The 17,847-nt window shown below is 37.3% G+C and overlaps 1 protein-coding gene across 1 annotated transcript; it reads left to right on the top strand.

The window, feature by feature from the left end:
- The first annotated feature begins 1,988 nt into the window (after positions 1–1,988).
- Positions 1,989–10,298, top strand: LOC131984377 (class I histocompatibility antigen, F10 alpha chain-like). The gene is made up of 8 exons (XM_059349222.1): positions 1,989–2,163; positions 5,794–6,066; positions 7,367–7,657; positions 7,765–8,049; positions 8,211–8,333; positions 9,031–9,087; positions 9,789–9,857; positions 10,294–10,298. The coding sequence occupies exons 1-8, from the start codon at positions 2,109–2,111 to the stop codon at positions 10,296–10,298; spliced, it is 1,158 nt and encodes a 385-aa protein (XP_059205205.1). The 5' UTR covers positions 1,989–2,108.
- Positions 10,299–17,847: the final 7,549 nt, after the last annotated feature.

The following is a 17,847-nucleotide window of genomic DNA, read 5'->3' as shown; positions in this document are numbered from 1 at the left end:
TCAACAAATTGACCTCCCTGGATGCCCCTCGTCCAATCATACCTTAGCAACCGTTACTAAGAGAAGACTGTTAGATGAGATAACCCAAACTGGGTTTAACCGTTATGGTTCCTTTTAACGAGTATTATTACTACTAGTGCAGAACTATTCCAACAAACTAATGTTAATGACACCTGTAAAATTAGCACGCTAAGCTAGCTAGCAATGTTGCTATGATCTTAAACAAAAAACAGGGCTGAACAGTGCTAATAGCTAGCATCACTGAATCCCACATCGGCCGGCTATTGGCTAACATTCTATCAAAATGTCACATTAACTACTATGTTAATATAAATTACCATGTTATGTTACCAATGAAATAAGTGTTGTGAAACTAGAGTCTAACTTCTAACTTCTTATCTTCAAACTGTATATCGTTTTAACTGTGTACGTTAGCCTCGGGTTTACCAGAGTCGGCTAAAGGACGCTAACTGGTGAATTAGCTGTTTGATGGATCGGTCACTTTCATTTCCTCGCTGTAAAACAATGAGCTGCTGATTGTTTCGGGGGGAAATTGGATGTTTTTGGGTAAACCAAATAACTATCAACGTTATCAACTATCGTTATCAACACACCCGGTCTGGTTCTATATTTATTCAGTCCTTCACAATAAGTCACAGTACAGTAAACATACATATATAGCCTGTAGCACATGCTACATCAGTCTGTGCTATGTGCATCTTATTTTACATGTTTTCTAGAGTGTAGCCTACAGATGAGGTGTTTGTAACTATAGTTACATACCAATGATAGAGATTTTATGGATTGTGCTACCAAACTATCACCCTCTGTAGCACCAGTGCTATAAGCAAAAACAGTTAATGTACAGCCCAGTACTGTATCAATGTTGAACATAAGGTCCCAATAGACCGTTATGAATCTATTTTAAAAAAAAAAATCTTTATAACATTTTGTGAATGGGCAGCCTCCCTTTCGGAGGTGTTACTCACAGGTCCGGTCTGCTCCACGGCTACTGACGGTCATGGAAACTTGTCGGACATAGCAACAGTAACTAAGGGGCGGAGCCTGTTTTTCCACAACATTATCTGATTGGATGATTCGTGCCGCATAAATTCTGACCACAGCGCTCGCGCACACTCAGTAGCAGTTTATTTTTCTCTTTTTTTTCACCGAAAGTTTCGTCGTTTTGCCGCCATGATTCAACCAAAAACCTGGATATTTGTTGTTTTTGCCGTTGCTGCGGCTGAACTGAGAGCCAACCAGAGGTGGTTAGTTTAGTTTAGACGGTCATATCTGTGACATGAAGGTAAAAATATGTATCGTCTGTGTTTTACGGCAGTTTACAGTAACCGTTAGCAAACGTTAGCTCGTGAACCAACGGTTGGAAGACGTTAACGGCTGTTTTTAAAAGCTAACGGACATTAACATTAACGTATTTTATCAAAGACAGTCTCACTGCTTTTATAAACTGTTTTTGGGCCTTTTAACATAGTTTTATACAGAAATATGGAAACATTATTTCAGATAATTGTTAATATAATTGTTAAATAATTGTTTCTCCCCTTTAATAATATCAGTTGGTGTTGCATTTTATATAGTTCGAAAACCTGTTTAGTCACCTTCACAAGTTGCAACTTGTAAGAATTATACATTTATAATAATAATAATAATAATCATAATAATAATAATAATAATACAAAAGCAAATGGAAATATTTATAAAAAAAAATAAAGACATCTTTGAAAAATAATTTACATTTTTCTGTCATAGTCTTAGAATTTGATGATTTTTCATTGTTTGTAAGAGCAGGATATTTCAGCAATTGATTTAATTTAAGAAAAAGGGGAAAAAATGTTTTTAACAACAATAAGTTACCAACATAGTTTGGAGATGTATTACTAATATTGTCAAATAACATATTTCAAAAAGTGAGTAACACTAGTGGTGATTGTAAGACTGTAAGGAGTTGGATGTGAATGTATCGCGTCACATCTCACTAATATACGAGCAGCCAGTGAACGCACCATCAGAGCAGCCAGTGAACGCACCATCAGCAGAGCGCAGACGGGATTATTTCAGAAAGCAGAGTGGTCTGCTTTAAGGAGAAGATGCGTCTCATCGCAGTGCTTGTCCTTCTGGGGACAGGACTGACGGTAAAATGCGGTAAGTTGAGATATTTTTGACACGTTTTTGTGAGTCGGTTGATTTCGAAATTAAAAAATACAACGTTGTTACGTCTTTAAAAGTTGTGTGAATTATTTTCGTTATAGGTTTTAAAATTGAGGTTGAGTATTTTTTGGTAATTGACATTTATTCTAAAAGTACAGTACATCAGAAACAACAAAGAAATGTTTCAGTTCCTCAAAGTTGTTGTTAGTTTTCTTGTTAGTTTCACTTGTGTTCATCAGGTAACTCCACCTGCGCTTTACATTTTAGTGCGTATCTACAGGTGCATCTCAATCCATTAGAATAATGATGGAAAAGTCCATTTCCAGTAGTTCAAACAGCCCCAACCAAGTAATGAGTCACAACATTTCCATATTAAACATACTTTTCAAAAATGTTTGAGATATTTAACTTTAGGTCTTCATTAAATGTAAGCCATAATCATTATAATAAGAAAAAAATAAATAAATGAAGACATGAAATGTTTCATTCTCTGTGTAATGGATCCATATAATGTGTTATTTCCATTTCTTGAATTGAATTACCGAATTATTGAAAAAAACTTTTCTATGATATTCTCATTCATTGAGATACACCTGTACATGGTAGCCCGTTTTAGCTGCAGGGGGTGAAATGAATTCTGTTAGCACGTTTAATGCAAGATATTTAAAAATCAAGAGAATTGGGTTTATAACTTCATTGAACATAATCTGGTCACATCTAATGCACGTAAAACAATCTGTTTTATATTTTCTGCTAAGGTTTATTGGATAGCAAAGTCCATTATATGGTGTAAACTCATATTGCTTTTATATTAAATGTTTGAAATAATATTAAATTGTTATCTACAAACTCCACTATTGAAGGCTAAGCCACCAGGTACTCCTGACATGACATTCCAGTTTTCGTACTGTACAAACTTGGATTCCCAAATGGCAATTAGTATTTATGCTGCTTTTTAAAAGCCAATAAAATACATTGTTACATCCTTGAAGACAAGGTCCCCAGGTGCTCATGTCATAAAATTCAGCCTTTTTTACTGTACCAATTTGGAATTATGGGATGCCAAAATCCTTAAACATGGCCTTTCAGTTGTCTTTCAACTTTCAACATGCTGCTTTTTAGAAGCCCAAAAGGTAATTGTATCAAATTATTTTCAGCAAAGTCTATTACGTTCTTGAAGAAAAAGTCCCCAGGTGTTCATGGCTTGACTTTCATGTTTTTTTACTGTAGCAATTTGGAATTAAGAGTTCCAAAAATCCTCCCAAATGGCAATTCAAATGTATACGCCACTTCTTAACAACTTTGGCTCGATTGTTAAGCACCACCCTTTATGATTTCCATCACAGAAGTGAACTAACAACATTGTTAAGATATTTCTGACGTGCAAGCACAGGTTGAATCGGCTCATAAACAAAGTTGGGTTGCACAAGTAAAGAGTTTGTAATTTCATCATTCTTTCTATAACAAAAAAAATTCTAACAGATCAATGCCTTTAATATTTTTTATTTGACATTCATTTAATTTGTACACAAATATATAACATGTTTTGAACATATCGTTGGCATTTCTGTGCTGCAGTTTCTCATTGAGAGAGAGATATACTTACACTGTAACTGTGAACAGGTTATACCAGTTTTCTGACTGGCTGTGCTCACAGATACACGGCTCGGACAGGAAAAGAAACTGTCACAGTCTGCCCCTCCTCTGCCTACTCCAGGCTCCAGCTTCCACCTGGTGGTGGCTCCGCCCCCCTAATCACACACCTGTGTCTAATCACCTCATTGACTCTCTGTATTTAAACCCTAGCTGTATCCCAAAGTCAAGGATCCTTCCTTGGTAGGATCCTTCCTTCGGAGTCGGGTCCTCCGGAGGCGAGGCAAGAGTCCTTCCTTTCACTGGTGTAACGCACAAATGGGACAGCCTTCAGAGTGTGTAGCTGTGCGTCATTGGACGTCCTGCTTGAATTCAGCGCCGCTCTCGGCCTCTAGTATCTGTTCTTATCAGTTTAATAAAAATAAATAAATTCAGGGCCGCATTTTCAAAATCAGTTCACGACATGGATGTGTCTTTGGCATCAGCACACTGACACATATTTGTGGAAATGGAAGAAGATGCTTTAAGGTTGAATCTCCATGATGTAGCAAGTAAAAGCCACAGTGTGGATTAAACCTGAATATTTAACTGATCCTGGCTGAATCTGGCCGCTATTTAGTTTCATAAAAGCAGCGGAGCATAATTCATCATGGAAATATTTCTGTGATTTTTTATTTTACAATACAATAACAGTTATTTATAAATAACAATAACGGATAATAGCGGACTTTCGGTCCCTGTAAACACAATAAAGAAACGTATAACTTTCTGAATGGCATAGTTGCACATAGTACATCATCATCGGACACATATAAATTAATTAACAATAACTTTGAATAACTTTTGTTTATGTATATGTTTTTGCTTGACTTTGAACACACGTTTTGTAAGTTATGTGACAACATTCAGTGTAAACTGAAAATACTTATTTAAATGCATATTGCGCCGCCGGCGTCACTGTTTACTACGCTCGACATTTTTAAATCTCCCGGTAGACCGGTGTGCGCAATGCTTTATGGGTAGTCTTGATCAGTTAGAGACAGAATATAAAAAAATATCAAGAAAATCACATTATATAAAAGGTATTTATTTGCATTTCATTGAGTGAAATAAGCATTTGACCGGTCTGTGGGAGCCAGGCTTCTTGCTGGTTGGTAGGGTTGGTTTGAGCATCCTTCCTTGACTTTGGGACACAGCCCCTTTGTGTCCCATTCCCCAGTGCCAGATTGTCAGTGTACCATGTGTCCTACTTTCCAGCGTTTTCCTAGTGTGCTTTTTGGTTTTGACCCTTGCCTGTTTTTGGACTCTGCCTCCGTCTTATCCCTTTGGATTGTTTGCCTGCCTTGCCTGACTGAACTCCCGTGTACCGAACCATTGCTTGTGATTAAAGACTGGTTACCTCCTGTTTCTGCCTCCGGAGTGCTGCATTTGAGTCCTGTATCTGTGCTGTGTAACAGAAACACTGTGCAACAGCTCATGTTTCACTTGTGCTTTTTGCGTGTAGCCACAAGTCACAAAGCACCTTTTTTAGGTCTCAAGTCTTTATATAAATAAAATAAATATCTATTAATATAGCCTGAATACAGGAGCCATATTGTACTGATTTTGTACTCAAACATAATTGAATGAATATCATGAAAACAAAGATTAGTGTCTTTTCTTGTTTTTTTATGTCTCTAATGAACATACTGAAAATAAGGAAGTAAAACATAAATTGACGTAAACCTAATTTCAGAGCATAATGATACAATTTCTTAAAAGAAACTAAAAAATAAACAAGAGTGAAGCAACAAAATATGAATGAAAAAGTTTTGAAAATGAATTTAAAAAGTCCCTTCAAGTACAGACAGGATGACTTTTAGAATGATCAAAGTACTGGATCACAGAGTGGAGTAATATGTGTTGATAAAGCCTCATTAACAAGCTTTATTTCCTTCAGGATCATTAATCTGCGGTAGGTCTTTTAGTTTAATAAAGCTCATCTGCCTTGTCTAATAAATCTGTCTATCTTTGTTCTTCTGTGACTCTCAGAGAAACATTCCCTCACCTACATCTACACGGCCTTCTCCAAACCAGTTAAACTCCCGGGCATCCATCAATTCACAGCCATGGGTCAGATAGACGGCAGGATGATCGACTACTTCGACAGTGATCTCCAGAAGAAAGTTCCTAAACAGGACTGGATGAGAAAGGGACTGGACAAAGACTACTGGGATAGAGGAACACTGTCCCGTCAGATCAAGGAGATGTGGTTCAAAGTCAACATCAACATCCTGAAGGAGAGGATGAGACAGAATGACTCTGGTAAGATACAGAACGGAACGAGAGTGTGGACGTTGGACATGCAGTGAGGGAAATAAGTATTTGATCCCCTGCCCATTTTGTGATTTTTGCTAAAATTTTCCCACTGACAAATAAATGAACGGTCTATCAAATACTTATTTCCCATCATGATATACAGCCTCTAGAAGTGTATCATTATTTTTTTCCAATGGTCTACTTTTCAGAAACATACATAAATCACAATAAATAGCAATGTTGAATCTATAGACTGTATATAAATAATGAACGCTGTCACCATGACGTCACCCGTTGGTTTGTGGCCCGTTGCAAACGCCAAATTCAGTGTTACACTCGTCTCCATCTTGTTTCTGATACGGGGAGCAGACCATATGTGGTCTGTGGAGGAGGAGAGGGATCTGATCACTGACTACAGCCTCTCTACACCTCAACCTGACTGACTCATGTTAGCATTAACTGGAGCATTAACTGGGATGGTAGTTTTGGCAAAAAACAAAAACTAAATGTTCGTTACTGACCTCAGAAAACTGAGCAGCGACTCCTTGGAGTGTCTGTTAGTTCAACCAAACGCTGAACGAGACATTTAATGAACAAAACGTTCAAATAAACACAATACACACGTCATTAAGTGAAAATACAGTGAAAGGGTCAAAGTTATGAGACCAAACCGCTAAACGTCCTTTTTTATATCTATATAACATTATATAAAACTTCATTGACACGTTGTCGTGGATACACATTGTTCTGCTTCTCTCCTGATGACGGCTCGCCTTGTTAGTGACCTGTCAATCAAAGGTAGCCCCGCCCCAAATCATACGATTCTTTATCTTCTATTTTCTTCTAAATGGGGCCATTATTTACACTATTAACATCAGATTGTCTTGAAGAAGATTTTTTACTAGTGATTGAGACCATAGTGTTGTCCTGAAACATTTCTGAGGTAATAAATCAAGTGACAATCAAGTTTTCAAATTTTGCATTGAAATTAATGGACAGAAATGTTTTCACAGCCAAACTTAGCGCCCCCTGTTGGAATTTTCGGGACAATACAGGCTTAAGGCACATCCTGGTTTGCCTCCCTGCTCAGACCTGGAGGTTGCCACCTAGTTGAATCACAATACTTCATAATGGAAATACATTTTGGATCGGGAGAAAATGATATCATCCCAGCCCACAAACCACAAATATTCAAATTTGACCAACTCATCATCTTGTCCAGCTACATATTTATCATTTCCTTGTTGTTAGACATTGTTTCACTGTCCGCCTCTCTCTCTGTCTCTCGTTCTCTCTCTGGTTTCAGACGTCCATGTTCTCCAGTGGATGGTTGGCTGTGAAGCTGAGTCAGAGCCTGGTGGTGATATTAAGTTTGTTCGTGGCATGTACAGGTTCAGCTATGATGGAGACGACTTCCTGTCCTTCGATGACACCCACTCAGTCTGGGTCGCCCCGACTGAAGCAGCAGTCCCAACCAAGAGGAAGTGGGATGATGTCCAGGTCCTGAAAGAATACACCAAAGGCTACCTGGAGAACGAGTGCATGGATTGGCTGCGCAAGTTCATGACTTATGAAGAAGTGCAGCTAAAGAATGCCTGTATGTATTTATTGTATCGTTCAGTAACCATAATCTTCAAATCCAGACATGTTTTTGTTAAAATGTAACTTTCTAAACTGATCTAACTTCATGGTTTCTTCCTCCAGCTCCTCCAAAGGTGCACGTGTTTACAAAGAACACCTATGTTGAGGCAAACCTCCTTTTGACGTGCCTGGCCACAGGTTACTACACAAAAGACATCCTCCTACAGATCAAGAGAAATGACCACATTCTGGAAGCAGACGACGGATTGTTTTCCTCGGGCTCTCTACCAAATGGAGACAACACCTTCCAGAGGAGAGACTCGCTGGAGATTTTAAAGAGCGACCAGTCTAAATACACCTGTATCGTGATAGATAAAGCATCCAAAGTAACGGTTACGAGGGTTTGGGGTAAGAAACATCTTCCTTATTGTTTACATATTTCATGGTTTCCTTTTGCAATGTTTACATGTTTATTTCAGAAAGTTGACAAATGATTGAAATTACCTTCAGCTAAAAGAAAAAAAGTATAGAAATGATGTTTAAAGTGAGCTGAATGTTTTCTGTTTTAGATCATAAAGCTCCTGACTTCCCTGTCGGACCTTTCTTTGGTGGGGCGATTACAGTCCTCCTGGTTGAGGCTGTGATCGGGCTCGGTGTACTGCTCCTTGTCTTGTATAAGAAAGGCAAACTCTGTAAGTGCAACATATGACTAGTCTTGTGATCTTGTGTTTTTTTTCCCTTCCATTCAGCTTACCCTCATCACCTCAAAATTGACAGAATTAAATAAAAGTTTTAATTTTACCTCTGCAGGGCTCCAGACTGCAACCAAATACTTGCATTTTGATACCAGTTTTTGCGAGTAATTTTTTACATCTAGGGCCACTAGCACGATCAGGAAATTTGCAGAGGTTCTTTTTTCATATTTTCATATCAAATGTTATTAAGATTAATTAAGATTAATTACTTTTTTATTAATCCCACAATGGGGAAATTCAACCTCTGCATTTAACCCATCCTTTTTTACACACAAGTGAACACACCATGCAAGGAGCAGTGTGCAGCACATTACTGCGCCTGGGTTATTTGTTACATTAGTTTTATTACGTGTGTGTGTATCTCTCTCTGTCATGAACGTATTATAAGAGGTGTGTGTGTGTGTGTGTGTGTGTGTGTGTGTGTGTGTGTGTGTGTGTGACAGGTCGTCAGCAAACTCCCAGACGTAAGTGTTTTCTTCATGAATGATGTCCGTAAAACATTTGACTTTGACTTTAGCCACAGTACATTAACATACATTGATTGAATTCCATTATCACCGATTATCTCCATGTTTTATGGATATTAATGTAGCATATTATATATTCTCACTCGTACATTTTATTTTCTTTGCAGCGTCCGAAGTCCCTCTCAACAGCAAGATCTCAGGCTCTGGTGGCTCTGGGGTCACTTGTAAGTATTTTTGTCCACTGATTGAAAGCTGCATCGAGGCCTCTGTGTTTTTAGTACAAGTTGTAAAAAAGTTCTGCTCATCAACATAATTAAAGTAAAAATAATATATAGTTAACAGTTAAGGTAAGGGGGTTTGTGAATTTGAACTTTGTCTTTATTAACAGATCTACCACCTGTTTCTCTCTCAAGTAAGTGCTTTTTTTCCTCTACTATAGATTAAAATGAAGTTTAAAATTTTACTCCTGATATTTTGAGTGTTTTTAAACAAATTAAATTTATAATTTTGACATTCTGAAGGAGAAAATCTCATAATAAACTCAAATAAAATGTGAATTTATTAAATAAATCAAATGTGTTAAATAAAAGTTCTCAGTTGCTGTTCTCATGTGCTTTTGATGGCCATGAAAACCATTATGTGATTTACAATAAAAGAACATATAAAAATAGCTTGCAGGAGATAGACCTTAATGTTTACCGTGTGTGTGTGTGTGTGTGTGTAGACAACGCATCCAACGCAGCGGTACTTCTCAAGGGTGAGTGTTTTCTTCTAGAAATATGTCACAAAGATGTGATTTTGCATTGAGCTATATTACATTAAAATACATTAATTAAATAACATTATCATTGATTGTCTCCCTGTATAATGTATATTAATGTGACATTTCATATATTCTGACAAAAACATTTTCTTTCCTTCTCAGGGTCCAAAGGATCTCTCGACAGTAGCGGCACTGGCTTCACCGCTGGCACCGCTGACTCTGGAGTCTCTTGTAAGTATTTTTGTTCACTGACTGAAAGCTGCATTGAGGCCTCTGTGTTGTTAATATCTAACTGTTAATAAAAAAAATATCTGTTTGGTTCATTCCTGCAGCTGATGACTACAAAAAACGGAGGAAGTCTGAAGTCTCTATAAAAAAACACCTCCATCAGAGTTCAGGTGCTCTCTGGATCCAAATTAACCTCGATAACAAATAATTTTTTTAAATAAAAAGTTAAAGGGTGAATTTAAAAAAATGTTTTATCAGGAGGTCGTAGGTCGGGTGGAGATTCAGGAGATTTAACAAATTCAGAAGCACCTTAAAGAGACTCCTGAAAAAAAATCTGAATATTGTGTTAGTGGGGTGATCTTAACCCTCGAGGCACCTTGGGGCCCTAAAATGGACATTCTGCCTTTTTTGTGTTTTTGATTCTCAATATATCCGTCAGTTTAAAGGCTAATTGTATGAAATTTGGCCAGGAGTCGTTTTTTATTATAACTTTTAAAATGCCATGATCCCGTCTTTGTAAGTTGTATAGAATAGGAGATACGCATAATACTCACACTTTGACCCTTCGGGCCCGTTTTGGTCCCATTGACTCCCATTATAAACACATATTTTTGATACAGTGTAATCCTGACATAATATAATGTTTTCCCCATGAATACCTAATAAATCTAAGCCTCTCCCTTCAAAATAAAGGGAAAATAGGTTTAAGGTCTGATGACCCCCCCTGAAACCACCAGGGGCAGCAGAGCTAAATCACATACAGTTTCAATGGAGGCCTGGTTCTCTTACCTTGGAAAATGCATGGCAATGAAAAAGCTGAACACCATAAAAATGGTCTTGGTGTGTTGGGATTGATATAAAGGAGTGGTGTGAATGTGATTGAGAATATATTTTGTGTGTGTGTGTGTGTGTGTGTGTGTTTGAAATTCGAACATCAAAGGCCAAATGGGCTGTTGATGTTTCTTCTTGATCCAGAGAGCCTCCTCTCTCCTATTGGATGCGTCGTACAGCATGTTTATGCATGTTTACGCAGGTGCATGTTTGAAGTCTGTGAGAATAGTTTAGAGCAGAGGTGTCAAACTCAAATTTGGCCCGCAGTATAATTATATTTGGCCCAGAAAGGCAATACCAAATTATTATTATTATACAGCGCAAATAATACTACAAATCCCAGAATGCTCGGCTGGTGTTTTGGCTTGAACACAGTAGATCAGTGTGTAGCAAACTGAGCAACAATTAAAGTTGTCTTTATGCACTTTTTCTTGCTAGTCCAAGGCATGGACTTGAACGGTTGCACATTCATTGAAGGATATTATTATTAGTCATTTGGTTTATTATTGTTATTTTATTCTCACATTTGTTTTTAGCCTGTGGAAAAAGATTACTGTTAAATTTAAATTTAAAGAAGGCCGCATATAAAATAAAGGGACATACGATTTTAATTTAAATTTTATTTAAGAAATGAATGCCATTGATGTGTTTGTTTGTTTTATTTGATATTCGATTTTGCATGTTTGCAATATTAAGTTATATCAAGCTTTGCTTGTTCCATTTCGTTTGAACTTGTTTAGGTAAATTTTTTCAATAAATATCAATGTTGGCCCGCAACTTTGTCCAAGTTTTAAATTTTGGCCCACTGTGTATTTGAGTTTGACACCGCTGGTTTAGAGAATAGTTTGCAGCTTTGTTTGGCTGCTCAAATATCCAGCAGACAGCCATGAATAGAAGCCTGAAACTAGAAGAGACTGTGGCTGCAGTCTTGCAGTCCTCTGAGGAGAGTGAGCAGTATGCTACTGAGGACAATGTTACTGAGGACGATGCTACTGAGGACGATGTTACTGAGGACGATGTTACTGAGGACGATGCTACTGAGGACGATGCTACTGAGGACGATGCTACTGAGGACGATGTTACTGAGGACGATGTTACTGAGGACGATGCTACTGAGGACGATGTTACTGAGGACGATGCTACTGAGGACGATGCTACTGAGGACGATGTTACTGAGGACGATGCTACTGAGGACGATGCTACTGAGGACGATGCTACTGAGGACGATGCTACTGAGGACGATGCTACTGAGGACGATGCTACTGAGGACGATGTTACTGAGGACGATGCTACTGAGGACGATGTTACTGAGGACGATGCTACTGAGGACGATGCTACTGAGGACGATGCTACTGAGGACGATGCTACTGAGGACGATGCTACTGAGGACGATGCTACTGAGGACGATGCTACTGAGGACGATGCTACTGAGGACGATGCTACTGAGGACGATGCTACTGAGGACGATGTTACTGAGGACGATGCTACTGAGGACGATGCTACTGAGGACGATGTTACTGAGGACGATGTTACTGAGGACGATGCTACTGAGGACGATGCTACTGAGGACGATGTTACTGAGGACGATGTTACTGAGGACGATGTTACTGAGGACGATGCTACTGAGGACGATGCTACTGAGGACGATGCTACTGAGGACGATGTTACTGAGGACGATGCTACTGAGGACGATGCTACTGAGGACGATGCTACTGAGGACGATGTTACTGAGGACGATGCTACTGAGGACGATGCTACTGAGGACGATGCTACTGAGGACGATGCTACTGAGGACGATGCTACTGAGGACGATGCTACTGAGGACGATGCTACTGAGGACGATGCTACTGAGGACGATGCTACTGAGGACGATGTTACTGAGGACGATGCTACTGAGGACGATGCTACTGAGGACGATGTTACTGAGGACGATGCTACTGAGGACGATGCTACTGAGGACGATGCTACTGAGGACGATGCTACTGAGGACGACCCTGAGGCTTGGAGGAGGAAGATACAATGGAGGATGACACCTCTCCATGAAGATCAAGAGATGGGGAACTCATGTGGTCTCCCACATGAAGAGTCCCTGCCAGTCTTCCCCCCTCCTTTCTTGACCCCAGGGCCGACTTACATCGCACTTGCCAGGATCAGCAGCCCTGAGACTGCATTCCACCTTTATTTCCTGGCCGGCTTTGGCTCAGTTGGTGGAGCGATCGCCCGCTTATCAGAAGGTTGGTGTTTCGATGATGATGGCAGTCTACATGTCGAAGTAACCTTGGGCAAAGATACTGAACCCCAAAATACTGAAAAGTGGTTGCCCACTAATCGGAAGGTTGTGGTTCGATCCCTGACAATGACAGCCTACATGTGGAAGTATCCTTGGACAGATACTGAACCCCAAATTGCTCCCAACCCTGCGAAAGCGGAGTGTGTCTTGTGCCCAGATCGTAGAAGGGTGTGAGACCAGTGCGCCAAATGTGGAGGACATGCATGTAAAATTCACCTCAAAGTCATCATAGCTTATGCCTTCAACATGAACATGACATCTTATGACAAAAAGGCATAAAAGATACAAAAGGATGTTGTTCATCAGGGACTTTGGGAGGTCTGGACTGGTTGAACTCTTTGAAATTTTAGAGTAATTTTGTACAGTCTGGATCTTGTTATATAAAGATTGTATGCATGCAAGAAATGAAAACAAATGGGGGTAAAAAGTTTCTCAGCTAAAGCGCAGTTCAGAAGGACTCCATTAGAGCTGTGTGATAATTTGATAGATATGGAAATTATATTTAAAAAATGTGTGTATATTCAAAGTTGCAACGTTTTACGAAAACAATCTTTTTCTTTTGGAGCAAAGCAGTAAAGTAAATCGAGGCGTTGTCATAGAGCATAAATGGTCTTACGCTCTTATTAGGATATAGAAAGACTTTTATCCAGATAAAAGATTCTGGTCATATTTGCCAATATTTGACCACATAAGTGCCTTTTTCCTTCATTTAATCAATCTACTGCAAATAAAAGTCACATTACTGCAAGTAATCCTCAGAAAAACAATGATAATACATTCAATTTTTATAGCGCTTTTAAAGGTACTCAAAGTCACTTAACATAACAGGAATTAGACACACAAACACAAAATGCAGAAGAAAACAGAACTAAACAGAGATGAGAGATTTGAGTTCAGGTCTTGTAAGCTATTTTGAAAAGGTTTTGAGCTGATTGAAAACAAGAGGAATTGGTATTAATGTGCTGGATTTCAATACTGTTTGAAAGGCAAAGAAAGAAAGAAATCTGCACTTAATGTAGATTATTTTTGCCTATTTTGCTTTTACTTATTGCAATCTTTACTTGTGAAATATTGCTTTTTAAATTTGATTTTTTTTTTAATATATATATTTCTGCTAAATGTGTATCAATTTGTCAGTATAAGAAATCTTCAGTGAATCCTGATCAGTAAACAATCTGTATAAAGAAAACATTTATCTGCTCAAAGAAAGAGATGGATTGTAAAACAGCAGAGAGGAATATCTGAATTATGTCTAAAAAGCCAAAGTCATAAATAAGATGTTGATTGAAACTGATTTGATATTGATGTTTTTTATTGTTTCTCTTTAAGAGCAAGCAGCAGCTTTTCATCTTTAGGTGTTTAAGACTTTTGTTCTGCACTCTTTAAATAAAAAAATAATTCTGAAATCACTGTTGAATGGAAGTTTTTGAAGCTTTACTGCTCAAGATGTTTAACAGTTTTATAAATAAGAAGTCATGGAGGGTCAGAAGTTTAGAGACTCGTCTCCGTTTGTCTGCTGGCGCCCCCTACAGGCTGATGCAACGTTAAATGTGTTTGTATTTTTGAAGAGTTTACACAGTGGCACATTCAAATGAGAGCCCTCTCAAAGGAAAACATTAAATACCTTTTAAAGAATATACATTAAAAAATAAGTAAATAAATGTTAAACCCCTCAAAGAAAAGTAAAAATACTTTGAAAATGAATATAAATATATAAATGGAGGAGAATTTAACCAGTAAAGTAAGTAAATGGGGGAATTAATACAAAGGGAAATAAATTAAAAATGCATATTAATATATGTCATATTTTAACAAATAATGCTTACTTTTATTTGTAAGATTTTTATTTTTTATTTTTTAAAAAAGGAATGCAACTATTTATTTTAGTGTGTATTCCTGTTTTATTTATTTTATTGTTTCTTGTTTGCTTGTTTATGTACAGCACTTTGTTGCGGCTGTGGTTGTTTTTAAAGTGCTTTACAAATAAAGTTGAGTTGAGTAAGTTTAATGGAATATTTATTGAGTCATTTATTTATTTAATTTGGCAGCTTCAGTCCTCCATGTCACAATAAACTAAATTATTGACTTCAATTAGAGATGAATTAAACAACGGTCAGTTGTTTTACAGATAAATTATACAGTAAACATCTTTATTTTAAAAAATATATATACTTGCAGATTTTTTTTCACTTTAATATGATGGTGTTTGGCAACTTTTGCTGCCTTTTTTACCTTTTTTTTATTTTTTACAATCAACGACCGGACGTGACTTTAAAAATATGTTTAATATACAGTCCACACTTTTATTGGAAAAAAAAAAATTTGTAGAATAACTATTTTTTTTCCCTTTTTAAAAAAACTCTAATTTGAGGTAAATGTTTACCTTTGGCTGAGGACTTTTTTTATGTATTACATTTTAAGTTTTACTATGAAAACAAAAGAACAAATTTGCCTTAATTTTACATTCAGCAATATGATGTGCATTTTATTTTACATAGAATTTACTGTAATTTAACATTCAAGACCATTAAGCAGTTGAATAATACTGTTTAAAAAAATGTATAATGTCCGCTTATATTAATTTACGGATTTCAACATCCATATAAAATACATATACATTATAATTAACTTTTTTTTATGGCATTTGCACTTAATGTAGAAAAACAAACAAACCCAACCAAACATAACTTAAGTGTGCCACCAAAAAGAAAAAGCATAAAGAGGAAATAACATAACTGGCAGTGAGTTTGGTGTCAGTAAATAATTTAACATTGATCAACAAATTGACCTCCCCGGATGCCCCTCGTCCAATCATACCTTAGCAACCGTTACTAAGAGAAGACTGTTAGATGAGATAACCCAAACCGGGTTTAACAGTTTTGGTTCCTGTCAACTGGTATTATTACCACTACTAGTGCAGAACTATTCCAGCAAACTAATTAATAAGTTAATGACACCGTCTGTAAAATTAGCACGCTAAGCTAGCTAGCAATGTTGCTATGATCTTAAACAAAAAACAGGGCTGAACAGTGCTAATAGCTAGCATCACTGAATCCAACATCAGCCGGCTATTGGCTAACATTCTATCAAAATGTCACATTAACTACTATGTTAATATAAATTACCATGTTATGTTACCAATGAAATAAGTGTTGTGAAACTAGAGTCTAACTTCTAACTTCTTATCTTCAAACTGTATATCGTTTTAACTGTGTACGTTAGCCTCGGGTTTACCAGAGTCGGCTAAAGGACGCTAACTGGTGAATTAGCTGTTTGATGGATCGGTCACTTTCATTTCCTTAGTGTAAAACAATGAGCTGCTGATTGTTTCGGGGGGAAATTGGATGTTTTTGGGTAAACCAAATAACTATCAACTTTACCAACCATCGTTATCAACACACCCGGTCTGGTTCTATATTTATTCAGTCCTTCACAATAAGTCACAGTACAGTAAACATACATATATAGCCTGTAGCACGTGCTACATCAGTCTGTGCTATGTGCATCTTATTTTACGTGTTTTCTAGAGTGTAGCCTACAGATGAGGTGTTTGTATCTATTGTTACATACCAATGATAGAGATTTTATGGATTGTGCTAGTAAACTATCACCCTCTGTAGCACCAGTGCTATAAGCAAAAACAGTTAATGTACAGCCCAGTACTGTATCAATGTTGAACATAACGTCCCAACAGGCCGTTATGAACCTATTTTTAAAAAAAAATCTTTGTAACATTTTGTGAATGGGCAGCCTCCCTTTCGGAGGTGTTACTCACAGGTCCGGTCCGCTCCACGGCTACTGACGGTCATGGAAACTTGTCGGACATAGCAACAGTAACTAAGGGGCGGAGCCTGTTTTTCCACATTATCTGATTGGATGATTCGTGCCGTAAAATTCTGACCACAGCGCTCGCGCACTCTCAGTGGCAGTTTATTTTTCTCTTCTTTTTTTTTCCACCGAAAGTTTCGTCGTTTTGCCGCCATGATTCAACCAAAAACCTGGATATTTGTTGTTTTTGCCGTTGCTGCGGCTGAACTGAGAGCCAACCAGAGGTGGTCAGTTTAGTTTAGACGGTCATATCTGTGACATGAAGGTAAAAATATGTGTCGTCTGTGTTTTACGGCAGTTTACAGTAACAGTTAGCAAACGTTAGCTCGTGAACCAACGGTTGGAAGACGTTAACGGCTGTTTTTAAAAGCTAACGGACATTAACATTAACGTATTTTATCAAAGACAGTCTCACTGCTTTTATAAACTGTTTTTGGGCCTTTTAACATAGTTTTATACAGAAATATGGAAACATTATTTCAGATAATTGTTAATATAATTGTTAGATAATTGTTTCTCCCCTTTAATAATATCAGTTGGTGTTGCATTTTATATAGTTGGAAAACCTGTTTAGTCACCTTCACAAGTTGCAACTTGTAAGAATTATACATTTATAATAATAATAATAATCTTAATAATAATAATAATAATACAAAAGCAAATGGAAATATTTATTAAAAAAAATAAAGACATCTTTGAAAAATAATTTACATTTTTCTGTCATAGTCTTAGAATTTGATGATTTTTCATTGTTTGTAAGAGCAGGATATTTCAGCAATTGATTTTATTTGAGAAAAAGGGGAAAAATGTTTTTAACAACAATAAGTTACCAACATAGTTTGGAGATGTATTACTAATATTGTCAAATAACATATTTTAAAAAGTGAGTAACACTAGTGGTGATTGTAAGACTGTAAGGAGTTGGATGTGAATGTATCGCGTCACATCGCACTAATATCCGAGCAGCCAGTGAACGCACCATCAGAGCAGCCAGTGAACGCACCATCAGCAGAGCGCAGACGGGATTATTTCAGAAAGCAGAGT

This window comes from Centropristis striata, chromosome 14 (assembly GCF_030273125.1).
Source record: "Centropristis striata isolate RG_2023a ecotype Rhode Island chromosome 14, C.striata_1.0, whole genome shotgun sequence".
Taxonomy (NCBI): domain Eukaryota; kingdom Metazoa; phylum Chordata; class Actinopteri; order Perciformes; family Serranidae; genus Centropristis; species Centropristis striata.
The sequence above is the reverse complement of the archived record's forward strand: the minus strand, read 5'-3'. Positions and strand labels throughout refer to the sequence as shown.